The sequence below is a fragment of the Liolophura sinensis genome, chromosome 2 (genome assembly GCF_032854445.1).
Source record: "Liolophura sinensis isolate JHLJ2023 chromosome 2, CUHK_Ljap_v2, whole genome shotgun sequence".
Taxonomy (NCBI): Eukaryota; Metazoa; Mollusca; class Polyplacophora; order Chitonida; family Chitonidae; genus Liolophura; species Liolophura sinensis.
The window spans coordinates 11,621,094-11,643,024 of record NC_088296.1 but is presented as its reverse complement, the minus strand read 5'-3'; the positions used below and the strand labels follow the sequence as shown (position 1 = coordinate 11,643,024).

The window sequence follows — 21,931 nt, the reverse complement described above, 5'->3', positions numbered from 1 at the left end:
GCTATCATATATACTTACATATATATATATATATATATATATATATATATATATATATATATATACTCTAATTCTTCAACTTTCTCAATAGCCCAAAATCAATATTTTGAAACATTGAGATAACTATGTGTTTAGAGAAATATTTTGCACAGTTTTATGAAGCTTGCATCTTTGGTGACACAAACAAATAATTTTTAGCATTGTTTAGATAATAATTGTATGCATAAATTCCCCTGAAAGAAAAGTGCTTTTTTGATTAAAATGGTTCAAGATGTACAGTGTACATACATGAAAACTTCTTGAATACAGAATTATACACGACTGAAATCAATATATAACAAGTTGTTGTTGTTGTTTTCAGAAATGGGCAATGAGCTTACCGTGGAGTTCTCGCGGGTTGTGGCCGATCTGGAAAACACGATTGACCACCATCGGCGGATCGATGAGGACTCGTACAAAGATCAGTTCATCGGTGAGAATGAAGATACAGGGGAGGAGGATGCTGTCAAGGTACGAATAGCCATGGGGCTCTATCGTTACACATGTACAGAGCAGAACGAAAGACTGACAAGAGCTGATACATTTGTTGCAATCGTAATATATACGAAGGCTTCAGTGGTCTAATGGTGTCCGTCTTAAGGACGGTAGACCTGGTATCAAACCCGGGTCAGGTCCTAAAAAAACTTTAAAAATGGTACTTATTACGCATGCTGGGCACTCAGTACCTAGAGGTTAGAGCATGAACATAGGACTCGGACTGGTGTTGGTATGATGTGGGTGGGGTACGATGTCTGGGTGTCTTTGGCATGATACTTCACTGGCAGCAGCACACGGTATATAACATGTGGTCATACGCCTAAAACATTGTTAAGTGTAATGTAAAACCCCAAGCATACATAAGAATAAGTATTTACCATCATAAACTTATCATCATAGGCTTACCATCATAAACTTACCATCATGGGCTTACCATCATAGGCTTACCATCATAAACTTACCATCATGGGCTTACCATCATAGGCTTACCATCATAAACTTACCATCATAGGCTTACCATCATAAACTTACCATCATGGGCTTACCATCATAGGCTTACCATCATAAACTTACCATCATAAGCTTACCATCATAAACTTACCATCATAAACTTACCATCAACTTACCATCATAAACTTACCATCATAACCTTACCATCATAAGATGAGCTATACTGGAAATAAAAGCCCATTGCCTGTAGTCCCTATAAACTGAAGAATGTGGTTTTATGGAAAATGAAGAAAGATATGCCAAATAAATGAGAAAATCATTTTCATTTTTGAGGCATATTTTATATCTCTTACTAGTTACTGTGTTATGCATATTTTCTGTCACTGGTCGGGAATATGTGGAAATAAGATGACTGATGAACATACTGGGAACATGAGACCAGCTTAGCTCGCCCAAATCGGGCTGTCTCCCCAACAGTTACATGTATTTTGACAGCAATCACCATTGAGGTCACCACAGCAGGCTACCTAATTTCCAAACTGTCTGCTGGTGCCTAAGGAAAACTAGTCTAAAGCTATTTTTAATCTCAAAGAATAAAGCATGGAAGCTATGTTATACTTTTATATTATAGGCCGCAACCTAAACTCTATTTTAAGAAGTAAAAAAACAAATTGCTTCATGCATCCCAAATCTGAAGAACAAACAACAGTACTTCTCTCAGGGTAACTATATTGTGAACCTAGAACTGTGTTAATCTGTAGTCAGTAAGAGTTTCCCTCACATCACTGATTTCAAAATGTGTAAACGTTCCACAGCATCTTTCTGCAGAGGACATGTCACAGTGGGACAGGGAGAAGGAAGTCAGTATGGAAATCTACTGAAGCTAGGGTAAACAATATTACCTCCGGGCACTGAAGAGCTCGGGGCACAACTGGAAGAACATGGTTGCCCCACTTAATTGGATTTGTACCATGTTCAGTTTACAAGTTATCACTTTTAAAAAAATCAAGAAAAAAGCATAAAGACAACAGAAACAGTAAAAATTCTGATTTTGTTGGAATCAAAATGATTGGAGAGTTTTTCTTTCCTTTTAAAATAGATAGGATTGTGATATGCCCGTATTATGGGTCATACAGTGATCCAGTGTTACCCGTTTAATTTGTGCATAAACTTTACAGCTTCACCAATATTACCAGACCCTATAAACCTTCCACCAGTTATATGTTTATGATTTCTGGACTAAATTTTTTAAATTTTGAAAAGCTGACCACTGAGAAACATGAAAATCAATCAGTCAAGCACCAGTAATTATGAGGGTAACAACAACAAAAACATGTAAAAGTCAAGAAGAACAGATTCGTCCTGTAAGGAAAAAAATAAGACACATTTACACAAGGCACAGACAAAGGTAATGCCTTGGTAACCCATATATAAACAGTTAATAGATGGAGCCACAGGAAGTCAGATTATTTGCTTGATTGCCAATTGTGACTTAGTTATCTTCACACCTCTGGGGCTATTCCCATAGTGTTTTGGGCGATAACTGGCTGGGCAGTTTAGTGCTCTACCCCCAGCCCCCACCTCCCACCCCCACTCCCCAAATTGCATTGACAACTTTGAAGGGCAGTATAAAATGAAGAGTATGGTTAAAGGAAAATGAAGACAAATTTACCCCAAAATTGTAAAAAAAAATTTTCATTGTATATTTTTCAATTTTTCTCAAATTTATACATATTTTCTGTCAGTGTTCAGAAATATTCAGAAATGACTTCATACATGTCTTACATGTATTGGGAATAATGGACCAGGTTAACATCCCCAATTCCGGCTCAAACCTGTACCCTCACCCCCCACCCCCCACCCCCCCCAATCCCCTCTCCCTTACAACAGAGCTGTTCTGACAGCTATCACCGTTGACGTCAACACAGCAGGCTCCTTAATTTTTAGACTGATCCCAGAGGCTGTAGGAAAACTGTAGTTTAACCATGTTTTTAAGTCCAAAGAAGCATGCTGAGAAGTTGTTTAGTGGTTTTGTATGTTAGTCCACGTGATATCATATGCTCTGTATTACGGGGGAAAAAAACCCAAGCGTTTCATTTATCTAATGTTAGAGTACAAAGTTATTTCTGGAATTCACCTCCCTTGTGGTACCACTAAGCTCAAGGTTATGAATAATAATACAATCAAAATACTCCTCCCTTCAAACTTGAGTTTAAACTTTCACAGTATAAATAATAATGCAAATAAAATATTTGTAAATGTAAAAAACTGATGCCCATATTTGCACGCTGTAAATTACGATGCAAAAAAAACAGTCTGCCACAAGTGAAGTGTCCCATGTTGAAAATGGTGTAAAAAAATTTGTATGCTATCAAAAACTGAAAAGATTTCCGTTCCTGAACGGATGACTACATTTGCAGATTGTAAATCACACGCAAGGCAAGGTATTGCTGGGTTTTCACAGTGTGCTGCCCATTGCTGGGTTTTCACAGTGTGCCGCCCATTGCTGGGTTTTCACAGTGTGCCGCCCATTGCTGGGTTTTCACAGTGTGCCGCCCATTGCTGGGTTTTCACAGTTTGCCGCCCAAACTGTTTGCGGGTTGAGTTAATTATGACAGTGAATAGACCTGTAGATTGGGAGGGCTTCAGCTTACACAGATTCAATCTTACTTTCACCAAACACTGACACTCTTCCTGTAGAGTAAATGAGGTGTTCTAACCTCATAATACAAAAGCTTCACAGCTTGAGCTACATGTAATCCTTTGGCAGTCTTTTTTTCTTTTTTTTTATTTTCTTGTTTATAGTGTACCAGTAATTGCACCTGCATGCATTGTAGAACAATGGCTATTTGACCAGTTGCACAAACTGGCCAGGATCCAGCATGTTTAGGGCTTAGTGTCACTGTTTACCCAGCCAAATCAAGACAGTCACCACCCTGCTAATGACCACACACTCTCATATACTCATACTCATCCTGAACAGGTAGACCATCCTGCCCAAGGCTCTGGAACAGGCACTTAAATGTATTAGGCATGCATTAGTCCAGAGACGTTCTGCGATGCTTTCTGTTATCTGGAATGGTTAATACTTGTGTGTGTCACAGGCTGCCAGCTTAAGCAGTATTTTTTTTTTTTTTTCGCTTTGCAGTAGATACATGTATGTCATTCAGAATTGGCAGGTATCCAAATAACACTATCTGCAGAAGTTTTGAAAAGTTTCAGAAACTAACTGTAACTGTTCAGGGCCAAAAGTAATTAACTCAGAATTCTCCAGGAAGTATTTACGCTGGTCGATGTATTTCTCATCTTTCATGGCAAGCCTTCGATACGATGTTTAAGAGATGTATTGACGCAAATGTAGAATCATCAGCTGTGGATGAGTAACCCCATTGGGCACTTCAGAGGTCTCGGGCGTTCTCGCAGATATCAGCGAGACAGGTGGGGACTTTCACAAACTACAGCACCTAAAAGACGTGACTTTACTTTAGATGCCAACAGCACCATCGAGTCGACAGACAGATGTGTATCAGATAGGCTCTGTGTATTCAATCTATTCATTATTGTAAAATAACGTCTTCTACGTTACTTTGTGAGAGCCGCCACCTGTCTCGCCAATATCTGCACATACTCGCGTGACCCTTTAAATACCAATTAGACTTATTTTGGATTGTCCAAAAGGTTTAAGACTGCTGCTACTTGTTCTTGCGCAGATTTACTGGGTTATGTCCCTTTAACACATCCTGAGATACACCCATTTTGGTTTAATCAGTTCTGTGTTAGTTTTGAATTCTGTTTGTCAATAGCAAATTAAGGATAATACTGTTTGAATACATGTACATAAGGGCTTGTGTATGGGAAATGTGGAAAGTTTTATCGAATGGCAAAAATGTGCTTTTGAACAATAGTTAGTCTGGCAGTAATACTAATGTAACTTAAATATACATGCTGATGTTTACCTCAACCGTGTTTATTTTCCCAGGTTTGTCGTCAGATGGAGAAGTTACACTTCACTCCACCTCCCCCTCCCACGAGTCCACCCCCTCCCCTCAACCCGTCAGAGGAGTATCAACACCCAGGGGTTCCTTCACCCTGTTCCCCACCGTATCCCGTCTCTCCACCCCCTCTAGTCAACCGCCTTGGGGGTACGGACATAGAACGATCTCAATACTTGCTCGTCCCGGAGATGGACCAGCTAAGGGGAGAGAACTCTGCCATGCAGGAAGCCCTAGCCAGGCAGGAATCAGAGCTTCACTGTCTGAGGAATGCGCTGTGTGGAACTCGGGAAGAGAAAGAGCGACTGAAAAAACGGGTGTGTGATATCAAATACATATGTACATATGTACCAGGGGCCGTATTCATGAAAACACATTTCTGACTTAGGTCAAAACTGAAAAACCTTGTCACAATGGATAGTTTGGGTTTCTGGAAATTGACGTTTTAGATATATACATGTCTCGAGATACATGTAACATATGTGATGTGGTTGAAATTTGCTTTGTATAGGCTTGAAAATAAGCTCTAAACTCATATTTCGAATATTGATTTAATCAGTCCCAGGCCTTCATGATGCAGGTAACAGCTTTAAAGGTTTTAATTAAGTTTATATAACGTGGAATTTAATACAAAACTCCACGTCACAAGGACAAACATGTAACTTCATTTTGCTGATGTTCACACTTTATGCTTGCTGTGGGGATTGTTCAGCTGTCTAACATACTATCAGAAATCCTTGTTTTTGTCAGCCATAAGTACAAGAATATCGCCTAATGTTTTACATTGTATCTTCCCATGTAACTCTCTTAACGTTGTAGTTCGCTAGGTGAGTTTAACTGCTCAAGGGCCCGTTCTGTGAAGCAGTCGCAAATGTGCTGAAGGCAGCATTGTGACAGTTTCATAGAATGGGCCCCAGTAATGTGCAATCTTAAATGTATACAGCATGTATCTTAACCCTATTTTTTTTTCCCCTTAGTTACGTGAACTTCAGGGAAGGTTGAATGGCATAGAGTCCACACCCAGCCCCCAAACCAGCCGAACCTCCACCCCGACCAAGTCGCAGCACATCAACCCAAGCACCGGGGAGAGGTACATGTATGTGTTGGATTTTGTGCCTTGTTGTCTTAGAAGAGAACAGACTAATTAACATTTTTCCCCTTACACTGTAAGATTGACATTTATTGGTATTAAGGGGTTGTGTGTGACGTCATCACCCTAGCACAGCCTGACCTTCCTACCTTGTGAGATTGACATTTATTGGTATTAAGGGGTTGTGTGTGACGTCTTTACCCTAGCACAGCCTGACCTTCTTACCTTGTTAGATTGACATTTATTGGTATTAAGGGTTTGTGTGTGACATCATCACCCTAGCACAGCCTGACCTTCCTACCTTGTTAGATTGGCATTTATTGGTATTAAGGGGTTGTGTGTGACATCATCACCCTAGCACAGCCTGACCTTCCTAGCTTGTAAGATTGACATTTATTGGTATTAAGGGGTTGTGTGTGACGTCATCACCCTAACATAGCCTTACCTTCTTACCTTGTAAGATTGACATTTATTGGTATTAAGGGGTTGTGTGTGACATCATCACCCTAGCACAGCCTGACCTTCCTACCTTGTAAGATTGACATTTATTGGTATTAAGGGGTTGTGTGTGACGTCATCACCCTAGCACAGCCTGACCTTCCTACCTTGTAAGATTGACATTTATTGGTATTAAGGGGTTGTGTGTGACATCATCACCCTAGCACAGCCTGACCTTCCTACCTTGTAAGATTGACATTTATTGGTATTAAGGGGTTGTGTGTGACATCATCACCCTAGCACAGCCTGACCTTCCTACCTTGTAAGATTGACATTTATTGGTATTAAGGGGTTGTGTGTGACGTCATCACCCTAGCACAGCCTGACCTTCCTACCTTGTAAGATTGACATTTATTGGTATTAAGAGGTTGTGTGTGACGTCATCACCCTAGCACAGCCTGACCTTCCTACCTTGTAAGATTGACATTTATTGGTATTAAGGGGTTGTGTGTGACATCATCACCCTAGCACAGCCTTACCTTCCTACCTTGTAAGATTGACATTTATTGGTATTAAGGGGTTGTGTGTGACGTCATCACCCTAGCACAGCCTGACCTTCCTACCTTGTGAGATTGACATTTATTGGTATTAAGGGGTTGTGTGTGACGTCATCACCCTAGCACAGCCTGACCTTCTTACCTTGTAAGATTGACATTTATTGGTATTAAGGGGTTGTGTGTGACATCATCACCCTAGCATAACAGTGGCCACCCAGTCATATTGGTGTCATGTTAACATAGGCTGGTATAGACGCAGTACTCTAGTATGGCTGCCAAAAGTAGGTCATGTGTTTGTGTTGGCCATCTAATTACATCTTCTTACTGTTTAGCTGTGAATGTTCACCAAGTGAATGCTTGACTTTATGAATGGCTGCTTATTTGGTTGTGTGAATGGTGTGATGTGCAAATTTTTGGTTGTAGGTTTTTTTTTTTTTTGCAATGTTTGGCTGTATGAAAGGTTTGCATCAATGCTTTATTGTGCAAATTTTGGCCGTGTGAATGGTTTGTTGTACATGTATCTTTGTATATATATTTGGTTGTATGAATAGTTTGATGTGCAAGTATTTGGTTACATAGATGGTATGTGCAATTGTTTGGTAGTAGGAACTGGTGTACAAGTGCTTGGTTGGATAAATTGTTTACTGTGCAACCATTTGGTTGAATAAATGATTTGAAAAGAAATGTTCCATTGCATGAATACTTTGCATGTGAATATTTGTTTGCGTGAATGTTGTGCAAATGTTCCATGAATGCGTTTATGTTTGGCTTTTAAGTGTTTCTCATGAAATCATTCTAAACCATTGTTCTTTTCAAGCAAATTATCATCGGTATCTTTTAAGCTTACTGTTAGAGAAGAGTGAATATGACGTTTAGTGTAGTAGATGGCCAAATTTTAGACCCCTGTTAATTGACCAGTGACATTGTGTGTTCATTTCCACCTCTTACTCATTAAGTGATATTATATCTAGCAAATCTAGCTCTTGAGTACATCATGAAATTATAAAACAGTAAATACACACACACACACACATATTTTGTACTTTAATTCTTCAACATTTTTGCATATGTGCAGTGTGTTTTTTCAAGCATATTCTGACGGCGTTAGTCTGTGTTGACTGATAAAATTGTACATTTTGTGAAGCTTTGAAATTGGCCAATTAAGCAAATGCAGTTTTGTCTCCAAAATGGATTAAAGAATGTGCATAAATTGCACTTAAAGTTGCTCTTTTGTATGTAAAAAGGTGGAGGAATTTGGGTACATAGTACTGTATTTCACCCTAAAGTATAGCCTTGGAAAATGGACAGTCAAGAGCACATAAATGCCATAATTTGATACTTTCGATGCAAAGACCAAGGGTTTTCTGATAAGAAAACTTCACTCAAAAGGAGACTCATGGGAGGCCCCATAAGGGCGTCAAACAGAACCCAGCAAAATGTTTCATGTAAACTTCAGGTCTAATATAATATTGAGTAATTTATGCATTCGAGATAACAGATGAGCTACACATTTGTTAAAGCTGTTGTTTGAAGGAATTCCACATTAGCTGAGTTGAGAGCACGGGACTTCACCTGGAGATCGGAGTTCAAATCCCCATGTGGCCCACAGAGTAAATCCTTCTACTCAATCGTTATATGTGTAAATTATTTTGCCTTTGTTTCACTAGGAACAATAATGACCAGTGGAGCAGTGGAGTGACAGTTTTTTCCATTTTCTGTTTTCAGATCGGCAGGAAGTTGTGAAAACTTTCCCGTGGCCAAAATTGCAGAATTGAAGAAGCTGCGTACAAGTTCCACTGATAGGCAGGTGTTGGGGTCAGAACTGTCATCGTACGGGGTGAGTTCTTTTTTACTGGGGCTTTGAGATGAAACATAACAGATGTAGATTCTTGGCTGTGAAACATAGACAGATGTAGACTCTGAAACGGTAGTATCCAGGGGTTGATCCCAAATTGAGTCCTAACTAAGACTTGAACATTGGTAATCTTGGCATTGTCTTCCTTGGCGTTCAACATAAGATGAGAAGGCGAAGTACTGGTGGGCCTGGTGTCAGAATAATATGACCTGGTGGGTCTTTGTGTCTGGTGTATTCGGCATGGTGTTCCAGTGAGGCAGCACCATAAATATGTGGTCATTGTGTCTGGTCTGTTACAAGTGGACACCATCGGGATATGACTGAGCTAACGTTTAAAATAACCTTAAGCCCCAGTAATCAAAATAATAATAATCAATGAAGTCTCTCCACCAGTGAAATATAGACAGATTATTTTGTCTTTGTTTCAGCTGCCGAATGCCAAGTTGGCGGAGCATCTGGCTCAGAGTTTGCAGGAGTGCTCCAACATGCAGGAGATCATACAGACACTTTACAAATGTGGCAGTGAAATATCCGACAGCAATGTACGCGAATTTGAAATCGAAACCGAACGATTGTCCAGCAAAATTGACCATTTGAAATCTCAGAATGACTTGCTGCAGCTAACGCTCGACGAAAGTCGGGCACACACGGACAGATTGAGTGTTCTCATGGGAAAATACGAGTCAAACAATACGGCACTGCAACTGGCCATAAATTATTCAGATCAGGCGTTGGAGGCGTTTGAGGTGCTTGTAGCGCTACTGGAAAGTGAGCAAGGCGTGCTACTGGCAAACTGCCGTGCGGCTGGGTTAGGGAGTTATGGTGAGTCAGTGGATTTACTCTTGTGTTTAAATTAACAATAAGAATACATATGTAACTTTTTTACATGCCGATTATGTGGTATGTTGAGCGTTGGCGTCTAAGAACAGGGAAAGCAATGTTAAACGAAATGTTAGGGGTGGTATCTCAAAAAGTACTGCCGATATTGGGATCAGGGTTTGCACTTGTGTAGAGGACAATAGCACAAGGGGGATATGCCATCGTTGATATGATGTGTGCATATTAAATACCGTAAATTACCAAATTCCTGACTTAGTGTATTGTGTATTAAAATCAGTGTTAAACAAAATGTTAGGGGTGGTATCTCAAAAAGTACTGCCGGTATTGGGATCAGGGTTTGCACTTGTGTAGAAGACAATAGCACGAGGGGGGATATGCCATCGTTGATATGATGTGTTCATATTAAATACCGTAAATTACCAAATTCCTGACAGTGTATTGTGTATTAAAATCAGTGTTAAACAAAATGTTAGGGGTGGTATCTCAAAAAGTACTGCCGATATTGGGATCAGGGTTTGCACTTTTGTAGGGGACAATAGCACAAGGGGGATATGCCATCGTTGATATGATGTGTGCATATTAAATACCGTAAATTACCAGATTCCTGACTTAGTGTATTATGTATTAAAATCAGTGTTAAACGAAATGTTAGGGGTGGTATCTCAAAAAGTACTGCCGATATTGGGATCAGGGTTTGCACTTTTGTAGAGGACAATAGCATGAGGGGGATATTCCATTGTTGATTCAGTGTGTGCATATTAAATACCGTAAATTACCAAATTTCTGACTTAGTGTATTGTGTATTAAAATCAGTGTTAAACAAAATGTTAGGGATGGTATCTCAAAAAGTACTGCTGATATTGGGATCAGGGTTTGCACTTTTGTAGAGGACAATAGCACGAGGGGGATATTCCATTGTTGATTTGGTGTGTGCATATTAAATACCTTAAATTACCAAATTCCTGACTTAGTGTATTGTGTATTGAAATCAGTGTTAAACAAAATGTTAGGAGTGGTATCTCAAAAAGTACTGCCGGCTTTGAGATCAGGGTTTACACTTGTTTAGAAGACAATAGCACGAGGGGGATATTCCATCGTCCAACTGATTTACTGATCCACAGGATACAAAGTGGCTTTAAGCTGCTCTTTACAGCGAGAAGGTTTAGTTCATAATGTAATCATCTTTAATAAATGTGAAAATGCATACAAATGCACCAGTGTGAGATAATCCATGAATAATATTTGTCATCACTTGTGTAGGTGAGATTGATGACCAGGCAGAAGTGGCGTCCATCTTACAAAGAGCAAATCATGCACGCAAAACAGCCGAAAACGTAGCCAAACACTTACTTCAGCGACTTGACCGAAGTTGTGGAATCAATGTACATATACCAGTATGCACTGCACCGCCGTGGGAAGATTTATCGTCCAATGGGAGAACTGGCAGGTAAGCACGTACAGCACAGCTTAGTGTTGAACAGTTGTTAGAGAGTTTGTTCATCTGTAGTCCTGGTTAGAAAGTTTGTTCATCTGTAGCCCTGGTTAGAGAGTTTGTTCATCTGCAGTCCTGTCCAAGCACCCAAGGGGAGAGATTTACACCTTGTCTGTCAGGTCATAAGTCCTTCAAGAAAAAATTTCCCAGACTTATTTTCAAATCAGTTATTCTTATTCAATTGAAAAGTGGCATGTGCCTTGGCAAGTTTTATTTGACTTACTTTCAACATTGTTATTAAGGGATAACAAATGTGCCCTCAATGGAAAAAAATAAGTGTTGTTTTTTTTTCATTTCTGCATTGTTATCTTAAACACTGCACATTTACAGTCACCATTTAACAGATATGTTTCAAGAATCCTAACATAGCAAACATTTGAAGAATTTCAAACTGAAGTTATGAAATGTTATTGTTTTCTCAGCACAACCAGTTCAACAGCAAGCTCGGGTGATATGGAATTCAGTAAGATAGATGAGCAGCGGCTTCGTGACTATATCCAGCAGCTGAAGAATGATAGAGCCTCTGTGAAAATGACAGTGATGGAGTTAGAGAGTATTCATGTGGACCCCCTGTCAAAGACGCCTTGTGGAAGCCCCGACTCTCAGAAGCTTGACTTAGAGAATGCTGTGTTAATGCAGGAGCTTATGGCTATGAAGGTAAGGTATAGCATTGGTAGTATCACTGTACCTTGTGTATCTCATGTTACTTTGGAATTCAGCAGACAGCTTGCAGGATGAACCATTAAAAACTTTTGAATCTACCATTGGGATGACAGAAGGCAATTCTGATTGGTTCATTTGTTTCAATAACTTTTTTACAATGGAGAGTGGGAAAAAGCTGAGTGCATGTAATGCTGCAGAAAACTGAGATCATATATGTCTCGCCAGACAGAAGTCGTCACTGACTGAGTGGTGAAAGGGTCCTCTTGAATACCTTACCTTGCATACCTCACGTGCTCCTGTGGCAAAGTGGATGGAGCTACAAAACGAACCTAATGTCACCTTTTTAAGGTCAATAGAACTATCAGAATCAGGCAATATGTCCAATTTAGTTATAGGAGAAATTTTCAGTAATTTATCATGCTGGTCTGCCCAGTGTCACTGTAAATGTGTCTTTAGTGAGGCAGCACTGTAAAGACGTTGACCATATTTAGTGACATGACTGAAATTCTGTTTAAACTAAAGCTGCAACAATAAACAGCAGTATGACATACAGATGCCTAACACTTCAGCAGAGCATGTTCAAATCCTGCTCCGGCTGATATGGCTGTGGCTTTTAAGACTGGATTTCCTCTCACCATAATGCTGGCCACTGTAGTATAAGTGAAATAAGCTTGAGTATGGCATAAAACACCAATCAAATAAATAAATAAATAAATAAATCAAATCTAACACTGGAAGGAGACTGCTTTGGTGGCTTAATTGTTAGATCATCTGTCTTGAAGTCTTGTCATTAATAAGACTTCATAAACGGTACTGGCTGCAGCCTTGTTTGACCCTCAGCACTGTGGGATTAGAGTAAGAACTGGGTGAGCTAGGTGGGGCGGTATGGACTCTCACTGAAAAATTCTTAAATACGACGTAAACCCGAAAGCTTAGATTCGTATATTTCAAAAATTCTGGAGTACTTTACATAAACTCCAGTCGGATAAGTATTGATGTTGTTGTTGTATGTAGGAGGAGAAAGCGGAGCTCAAGGCTCAGAACTACCTGTTGGACAAGGAGAAGCGCGCCCTGGAACTGCGCCTCAGTGGGAAGGAATCGCAGGAGCAGGCGTACCGCGTCCAGATCGACCATCTCAAGTGTGAGGTGGAGCAGCAGCAGGAACAGAAGCGACGTGGGGATGGTAGACAGAAAAAGGTATAGTCTACCTGTGGATGGTATGCTATGGGGATGGGTGACAGAAGAAGGTATAGTCTACCTGTAGATGGCATGCTATGGGGATGGTTGGCAGATAAAGGTATAGTCTACCTGTAGATGGCATGCTATGGGGATGGGCAGCAGAAGAAGGTATAGTCTACCTGTAGATGGCATGCTATGGGGATGGGCGGCAGATGAAGGTATAGTCTACCTGTAGATGGCATGTTATGGGGATGGTCGACAGAAAAAGGTATAGTCTACCTGTAGATGGCATGCTATGGGGATGGGTGGCAGAAGAAGGTATAGTCTACCTCTAGATGGCATGCTATGGGGATGGGCGGCAGAAGAAGGTATAGTCTACCTGTAGATGGCATGCTATGGGGATGGTCGGCAGAAGAAGGTATAGTCTACCTGTAGATGGTATGCTATGGGGATGGTTGGCAGAAGAAGGTATAGTCTACCTGTAGATGGTATGCTATGGGGATGGGCGACAGAAGAAGGTACATTCTACCTGTAGATGGCATGCTATGGGGATGGTTGGCAGAAGAGGGTATAATCTACCTGTAGATGGCATGCTATGGGGATGGGTGGCAGAAGAAGGTATCGTCTATCTGTAGATGGCATGCTATGGGGATGGACGGCAGAAGAAGGTATCGTCCACCTGTAGATGGTATGCTATGGGGATGGGTGGCAGAAGAAGGTATAGTCTACCTGTAGATGGCATGCTATGGGGATGGGCGGCAGAAGAAGGTATAGTCTACCTGTAGATGGCATGCTGAGAGCACAGCCTCTGTCACTGGGACACCTACATGTTCACAGTCCTGCTCTGCAGACAAAGGGCCACTTTACATTTCTCTCCTTAATCCGTAATTGGATCCCGATCAGGATCACTTGCCAATGTTTAATGGATCGGTCCATAGCCCAAAAGAGTCAATATGAAATTTGTTGAGACAAAGCTGCTTGCACTAAGCAGATAATTTTGTTTTGAAGTGACCTGAAGAGTCCTGTGGTGAAAGCTGCACTGAGTAGACAAAACAGCTGAAAAAAAAAAAAAAAGAATGAAGAACGGGGATGGGAAGGGGGAGGTGAAGTGCACACACGTAGAGTTGACAGCTATTGCCAGTAAAAAAAAGACCGTAATATTCAATGTAATATATGTGATGCTCCCAAAACAAGCTATACATCAACGAATTCATGTAGCTTTCTCTGTTATCCAGACTTGATTTATGTGAAAAGTTAAGAAATTTTGCGATAGTGATCCCAGAATACTATTGTAAGAGTGACAAATCCTTGAGTACAACATTAATCAACAATCTAAAGAGAAATAAGTACATACATGTAAATAAATAAATAAAAAAGAAAAAAACATGATTGTGTTGTTTCAGGAGGAAGACCAGTTAATAGCAGCAAAGTTACTGGCAGAGAGACATTCACATAATCCAGCAGAGATCGCAGAGGATCTGTCAGAGTCTCTACGACGGGAGAAAAAGCTGAAGCAGAGGGTTCAAGAGTTAGTGACAACGCTGGAAAAACTGTCGCGGAACTCTGAACGAAGGCACCAAGAGTCGGCAGAATTTGTGAACGATCTCAAGAGAGCTAACAGGTTAGTGGGCTAGAAGAGAATGATGCAGGGGTGTTAAAGAATGTTAAACTGAAATGGGTTCATGTTGTGAAAACTAAGTAGTGTAATTTGGAAGAGAAGGGGTTAATGGTGTGAAAATGCTGAGAAGAGAATGATGAAGGGATGTTAAAGAATGTTAATCTGAAATGGGTTCATGTTGTGAAAACTAAGTACATGTAATTTGGAAGAGAAGGGGTTAATGGTGTGAAAATGCTGAGAGGAGAATGATGAAGGGATGTTAAAGAATGTTAATCTGAAATGGGTTCATGTTGTGAAAACTAAGTACATGTAATTTGGAAGAGAAGGGGTTAATGGTGTGGAAATGCTGAAGTCTATTGGGAAAAAGGGGTGTAAATGGTGTGAGAATTGTGAAGTCTGTTAGGGAGTACATGGTGTAAGAATTTTACAGTCAGTAAGATTATTGTTTTAGGGCAAAGATGCAGTTATAGCAGGAACATTATTTCTATTCTATAACCCTCCTCAAAATGCTTCAAGCGAGTGAAAAGTAATTAAATAAGAAAAAACTTGTGATTTTTGTCAACAAGTATAATACCCTGTCTTATAAATGGACTCTTCCATGCCAGGTATGTTACGCTATTGCATATGCGAAAGGAAGTCTAACAGAAGACTTATAGTCTTTGATTGTCTTCTTTTCCTCTGGGGCCTCCGTGGCTCAGTCGGTTAAAGCGCTAGCGCAGCGTAATGACCTAGGAGTCTCTCACCAATGCGGTCGCTGTGAGTTCAAGTCCAGCTCATGCTGGCTTCCTCTCCGGCCGTACGTGAGAAGGTCTGGCAGCAACCTGCGGATGGTCGTGGGTTTCCCCCGGGCTCTGCCCGGTTTCCACCCACCATAATGCTGGCCGCCGTCGTATAAGTGAAATATTCTTGAGTACGGCGTAAAACACCAATCAAAAAAAAAAAAAAAAAAAAAAAATCTTTTCCTCTAATACCAAAATGGTTAAGGGTTATGGAATTTAGGATGGATGGACTTCCCAGATTTTCTGTTTTGAGATCACGTGTTAGACATACTGTCTGTGAAAAACTACAATACTGAAAGAATCTGATGTCTCTTACATTACAGTGCCTTGATATCTGCATTTGAAAAGGCAAAGAAAAAGTACCAAAGTAAATTAAAGAAGCTGGAAGTACAAATGGGTGCTATGACAGAGCGCTATGAAACACAGGTGAGTGTGACCATCAGTATTACAGTCATTGTCCTTGTTCTGCCATATTTGCCCTGTTCCTGCCATATTGGTTCTGTACAAATGGGTGCTATGACAGAGCGCTATGAAACACAGGTGAGTGTGACCATCAGTATTACAGTCATTGTCCTTGTTCTGCCATATTTGCCCTGTTCCTGCCATATTGGTTCTGTACAAATGGGTGCTATGACAGAGCGCTATGAAACACAGGTGAGTGTGACCATCAGTATTACAGTCATTGTCCTTGTTCTGCCATATTTGTCCTGTTCCTGCCATATTGGTTCTGTACTTGCCATAGTAGTTCTGTACTTGTCATATTGGTTCTGTACTTGCCATATTTGTTCTGTTTCTGCTATATTTGTCCTGTTCTGTGCTTGCCATATTGGTTCTATACTTGCCATATTTGTCCTGTTTCTGCCATATTTGTCCTGTTCTGTGCTTGCCATATTGGTTCTATACTTGCCATATTTGTCCTGTTCTGCCATGTTTGTCCTGTTCTGTACTTGCAATATGGGTTCTGCATTTGCCATATTTGTCCTGTTTCTGCCATATTTGTCCTGTTTCATACTTGTCATGTTGGTTCTGTACTTGGCATATTTGTCCTGCAGATGTCATGAACTTGCAATATTGGCACTGTTATTGCAATATTGGCTCTGTTCTTGCAATATTGGCTCTGTTCCTGCAATATTGGCTCTGTTCTTGCCATATTGGTTCTTCACTTGCCATATTGTTCCTGTACCTGTCATATTCATCTTGGCTCTCCACATTCTGTAAGTTTGTATAGGCTTATATACCTCATTCTAAAATCAAAAACAGTTTAAAAAAAGAAAATTATTAAACTCTGGATAAAGCTGTCTTTCTAAACATTTTATTACATACTTTGTAGAGGGTTGAAAGCAGTTGTCTCTGGTCCAGTGGGACAGTCTTTGATGAAATCTTAACAAGGTTGTTTATTTACTTTCAGATAAATCTCTTGAAGCAAAGAGTGGCCCTGCTAGAAGAGGAAACATCCAGGCCACCGACCAATGAAACGTCTTTATAGCATTTACTGCAGATCTGAAATTCTAACCCTGTGATTGGCTGTGTTCATTATTTGTTTCCATGACAACCCATGAGATTATTTCAGATACCTACAGTGTACATGTATATTTATGCCACCATGGGAAATGACATTTTTAATTAAGTGAATGTACAAATGTGCAAGGTGATTTACCTTTTCTGAGATTGGACAGAATTCTTGGGATTGTAGAAGCCATTGGAAGCTGTGTTGACTATACGTTGTTGACATTGTTGACATGTGGAACTGTCTGTGCCAAGAACTGCTCTTGTGACGTGAACATATAAATGTAGCTACAACCGTGCTCTTTCTTGTATGTGTAGCTGAAGGGACATATGAGCAGGTTGTGGATTGTTTTGTGAGCAACAACGACAACATCTCTTTGGGCTGACCCCGGAAAGGAGTGTCATACATCAACCACGAGATAAAAAGTTGAATGAAGTTGGAAATTTTTCTGGCCAGATGTGTTGAAGTTGTGCAAGCTCATCGAACACAGCTCTTGTTCGCAGAGAAACATGTACTTGTCTGGCAAACAGTGAAATCGGCGAAAGTGAAAGTGTTCATAGAAAAGTGATTTCCCGGAAGTTTTGCCCGATGTTTTAACAACATAATTCTCTGGACTTCCACATGTTTGTCTGTAGTGTACATGTATAATGCAGGGTACAGGTAGACGTTTTTATACAGGCCTGACTACGCCTCATCCATACCCTACAGCTCAATGTGTGTGAATAAGGAGGTTAGTGCAACTTCGGAACCTCATAGGATGGGATTATGTGTATGACGGAAAACCACTGGCAATCCGTGGCATACTTGTATGCAGAAGATAACATGTGAAATAAACCGAATTCATGTGAAATAAACCAAATTCATGTGAAATAAACCGAAGCGTAACAGAGCAAGCATGCCATTCTGACTTACAGGATTGTGCTTCCTTGTTGAAGTTAGAGTCAATATTATCTGGGTGCTTCTGGTTGGATAATTGGGATGTAATGATCTGTATGGTAAAAGCTGCGAAAGGCATTCAGCTAGTCTGCCAGAGTTTTGACTGTGGTGAGTCTATGGTGCATCAACTGGTGGTAGAATGGTGCCTGGTACTCCTCTGCAAACATTAGAAAAGGAAAAAAACTTCAAAATGGAAGGCTATATGTATGTTGGTGTTGACCTTGCGAGAAATCACTGATAGTCTTACCCTATTGACACTGCAACTAGAAGAAGGATTTTGGGACAGCTGCAATTGTTGCAAAAGAATAGCTACAGCAAACATTTTATGTGTGATTAATGCTAGCTTGCAAAATGTTTCTTGGACTAGTTTTTACTTAACTTATTTCATGCGGTTTTGTGCAAGACATTGAGCTGAATTGATTTGGACAGTTTTGTCTTCCTAGGTCTTACTGGACATGCAGTGAACCTGAAGCAAATTTGGACACTTTTGTCTTGCTGGGTCTCACTGGACATGCAGTGAACCTGAAGCAAATTTGGACAGTTTTGTCTTGCTGGGTCTCACTGGACATGCAGTGAACCTGAAGCAAATTTGGACAGTTTTGTCTTGCTGGGTCTCACTGGACATGCAGTGAACCTGAAGCAAATTTGGACAGTTTTGTCTTGCTGGGTCTCACTGGACATGCAGTGAACCTGAAGCAAATTTGGACAGTTTTGTGCAAAACTTAAGTGGGTAATCTATCATACATGTGGCTAAAATGAGTGTGGACAGTTGGGTGCAAACCGTACTTGGTGTACAGTATAAATGAAGAAAATATCAGTATCTGAAGTCACTAATATGCTTGTATTGTTTCATGTGTATGTCAGCCTAAAACAGAATTGTTTCAAAATACAGTGAACGGCTTGTCAAACATGTATTTATCATGAATGTGTAAATATGCACACTTAGGTTATTGTACACTGTATACTTGGCATTGTATTTCAAAACATGCATTTTTCTGTAACTTAATTCCTTGAGTTAAGTTCATTTTATGTGACAATCCATGGCATTGAATTTGATCTTATGCATGCATGTGTTTATATGCATATGCAAATGACTTGGCAAAAACCAACCAATGATGCAAAAGAACAGTATTTTGTGCGAAACTGCTTTATGATCCTCCACATGCTGTTTTTATTAAAACTGTGTGATACCTGTTTTTACATTGTATATTATCGCTCGTTTTTTGATACGTTTTTTTTGTAGGTTTATTACATTTTGCATAATAGCAATGGTGCATTCGTATATTGATCTACATGTATCTCATACATGTATTCTTCATGTAACCATGGTAACAGTCTAATGGCTTACATAGTGACAGAATGAAAATAGCAAAAAAAAGACTTTACGTCATAGAAGTTACATGTACTTTACTGAATATTGCAAAGAAGAGTGTGTATATTATTATATTATGGAACATAGCAAACATGGCATTTCATTGTAGAAAATTACGACAGAGATTTGCTATGCAGTGCAGAAGATAACAATACAGATCATTGCAAAACAGTGCAGTGCAAAATTCAGAAAATTAATTAATGACAACAAAATAATGTATTACATTACAGAACATTGCAACATAGGGAATAGCGATATATAAAACCATAACAATTCGACTCAGAATGCTGTTCAGAATGGTAACATTGCAATAGAACATTAGCTTTGAACACATCACTGGCATTAGCTACACATCAGTAGCATTTTGCCCTTGTGTAGCCTGTTTATGAGAGTTGTGTTGATCTTAAGAAAGAGTCTTGAGGTTTGTTTTCAATTCATGATGATCTCCTAGTTGAAAACATGTCAGTTTCAGCACCAGAAAATGAAATATACAGGGTGGAACAAAAGTCTGGGCCCCTAGGCAATTTACAATTTACAGTTTACAGTAAGTGTTTGAACAGCTTTCCACCTTCCCCCAAACACTTTCTTACTCAGGAGACACATGATCTTTGCACATTTCGAAGCATAGAGTTATTCCTTTTTATGGTTTCAATTTCTTGTGTGATTTTATCTTTTAGCGCTTGTAATGTTCTTGGTTTGTTAGCATAAACCACTGATTTAACATGTCCCCGTAAAAAAAAATCCAAAGGACTTAAATCCGGAGATCTCGGTGGCCGTTCAACCGGCCCTCATCGTCCAATCCATTTCCCTGGAAATGTGCTGTCATGTTAACTTATACATGATATGTAAATGATCCAAATTATGTTAAAAATGAATAAAAAAAAATTCTGTAGTAAATTGCCTATGGGTCATGAATTTTGCTCCACCCTGTATATGGCCCCGACAACCGTACATGCTCTGTACCCTCAAAAAATTCCATGTTAGAGGTACTAGTCCAATGTCTACAGCTGCATGTCTAGAAGCTATCATATCGGGACAGATCATTTCTTTATTTCTGTGAAGTTTATTGCACCCTTACTGGATCAATACATACAATTGATTAATATGAATTATGTTTTCAAATTTGCAAATTTTTTTTGAATTTGTTAAGGCTTTATTGTACAAACGTGTAACAAAAGTCTTAATTCGTGACGATGGCCATGTTTTGTCATTAGCATTAAAGAGAGTAAAAGAAAGTTTTTTTTTTGCAGAAATGAGATTTGAAAAAGTGAAGCTGGCCATACGCCTAAGTTGCGTATGTGTAAGTCTATTGATAGGCTGGCTTTTAAACCTTACAAAGCTCCAGTCCAGTGCACTGTGAGCAAAAGTGCAGAAAGCTTCTTTTGTAACTTGTTTACAAATACATATACAATATAATTAGACTATCAAAAATTTGTTATGTTTGGCATTTTATGCTTAAATATTCTTCTGAAGAAAATTTTGATTTGATATGCAAAAGAGATAACATGTATTTAGAAATATTTATGGGTATTCAAAAGAAGTTACATGTTACCTTTCGTTGAAATTTCTGAAAAATCTGATCAGATAACATTGCTTAACTCCAAACCACTAAACTGTACATGAAAATAAATCTTGGCAGTAATACTGATACCAGTGGTGAGAGGAAGTATTGGCAGTTTTGCACCTTGTCTTTGGATATATGTTAAAGACTGGTATGATCCCAGGATTCAGATTAAACCCATCTCTGTGGCATGAGTACCAATACATGTACATGTAATTGAGGTAACGGTAGGCCGTGGGGAGCATCCAGTAGTGTGAGGACGCCTTTGGCTGTGTTTCCCTTTCCTGGACATCATAAGGTATTGAGTACAGCAGAATGGAATGCTCTGGCAATCTGCCAATGGAAAGGGTGGAGACTCTGCCAGCGAATGTGTGTATGGATTACAATTGTTGTCAGTTCAAACCCCAAAGGGATTAGTAACCTCGGTAACTTATTAAGGAAGGGATAAGATGTACAGATAGAAGTTCACAGGCATCGTGTCATGACAGTACAAAGTGATGTAGGAGCCCAAGTGTGTAGTATGTACAAAGCTGTGTAACATGGCATTTTATTAAGTCCCAAATTTTAGAAACAGCTGCCTGTTCAATGATTCATACGTTTTGTGAAAGAGCTTTTTATGCCAACGGCCGCTGACAGTCTCTCCTTGTAACAGTTTGAAGTACTGAAATGTAGTAATATTAGGCCAATCTACTACTGCTTTCTTCTGTTTTACAAATGAAGCATTTATTAACCAAAAATTCAAGAAAATGGTGTCTCATATCTAGAAACGTTTATTGGCAAGTTTTGAGGCGTTATTTATACATTGTAAGACAATCATTACTGACAATTAAGGCAAGATGTGCTCTGGATGTTTGCCTTCCCCTCTGTCTGAGTGTTTCCTGAAAACCATGGCTCTGTCATATTATTGCTATACAAAATAAACATCAGTTCAAATTTCACTCTGGTCATGCAGTTTTCTGTTCTTGATGTTCTTTGATTGGATTTATTTGATGGGTGTTTTACGCTGTACTCAAGAATATTTCACTTATACGACGGCGGCCAGCATTATGGTGGGAGGAAACCGGG

General features: G+C 39.7%; 1 protein-coding gene across 1 annotated transcript in view; it reads left to right on the top strand.

Moving 5' to 3' along the window:
- LOC135462485 (colorectal mutant cancer protein-like) overlaps positions 1 to 20,961 on the top strand; it is a 105,192-nt gene extending 84,231 nt beyond the window's left edge. Inside the window, 11 exon segments of the mRNA XM_064739711.1 lie at positions 362 to 510; positions 4,967 to 5,296; positions 5,957 to 6,075; positions 8,790 to 8,901; positions 9,348 to 9,741; positions 11,020 to 11,206; positions 11,674 to 11,908; positions 12,929 to 13,111; positions 14,497 to 14,714; positions 15,814 to 15,916; positions 16,899 to 20,961. Of these exon segments, the coding sequence (XP_064595781.1) occupies positions 362 to 510; positions 4,967 to 5,296; positions 5,957 to 6,075; positions 8,790 to 8,901; positions 9,348 to 9,741; positions 11,020 to 11,206; positions 11,674 to 11,908; positions 12,929 to 13,111; positions 14,497 to 14,714; positions 15,814 to 15,916; positions 16,899 to 16,976 (2,108 nt within the window). The 3' untranslated portion in view covers positions 16,977 to 20,961.
- The last annotated feature ends 970 nt before the right edge of the window (positions 20,962 to 21,931 follow it).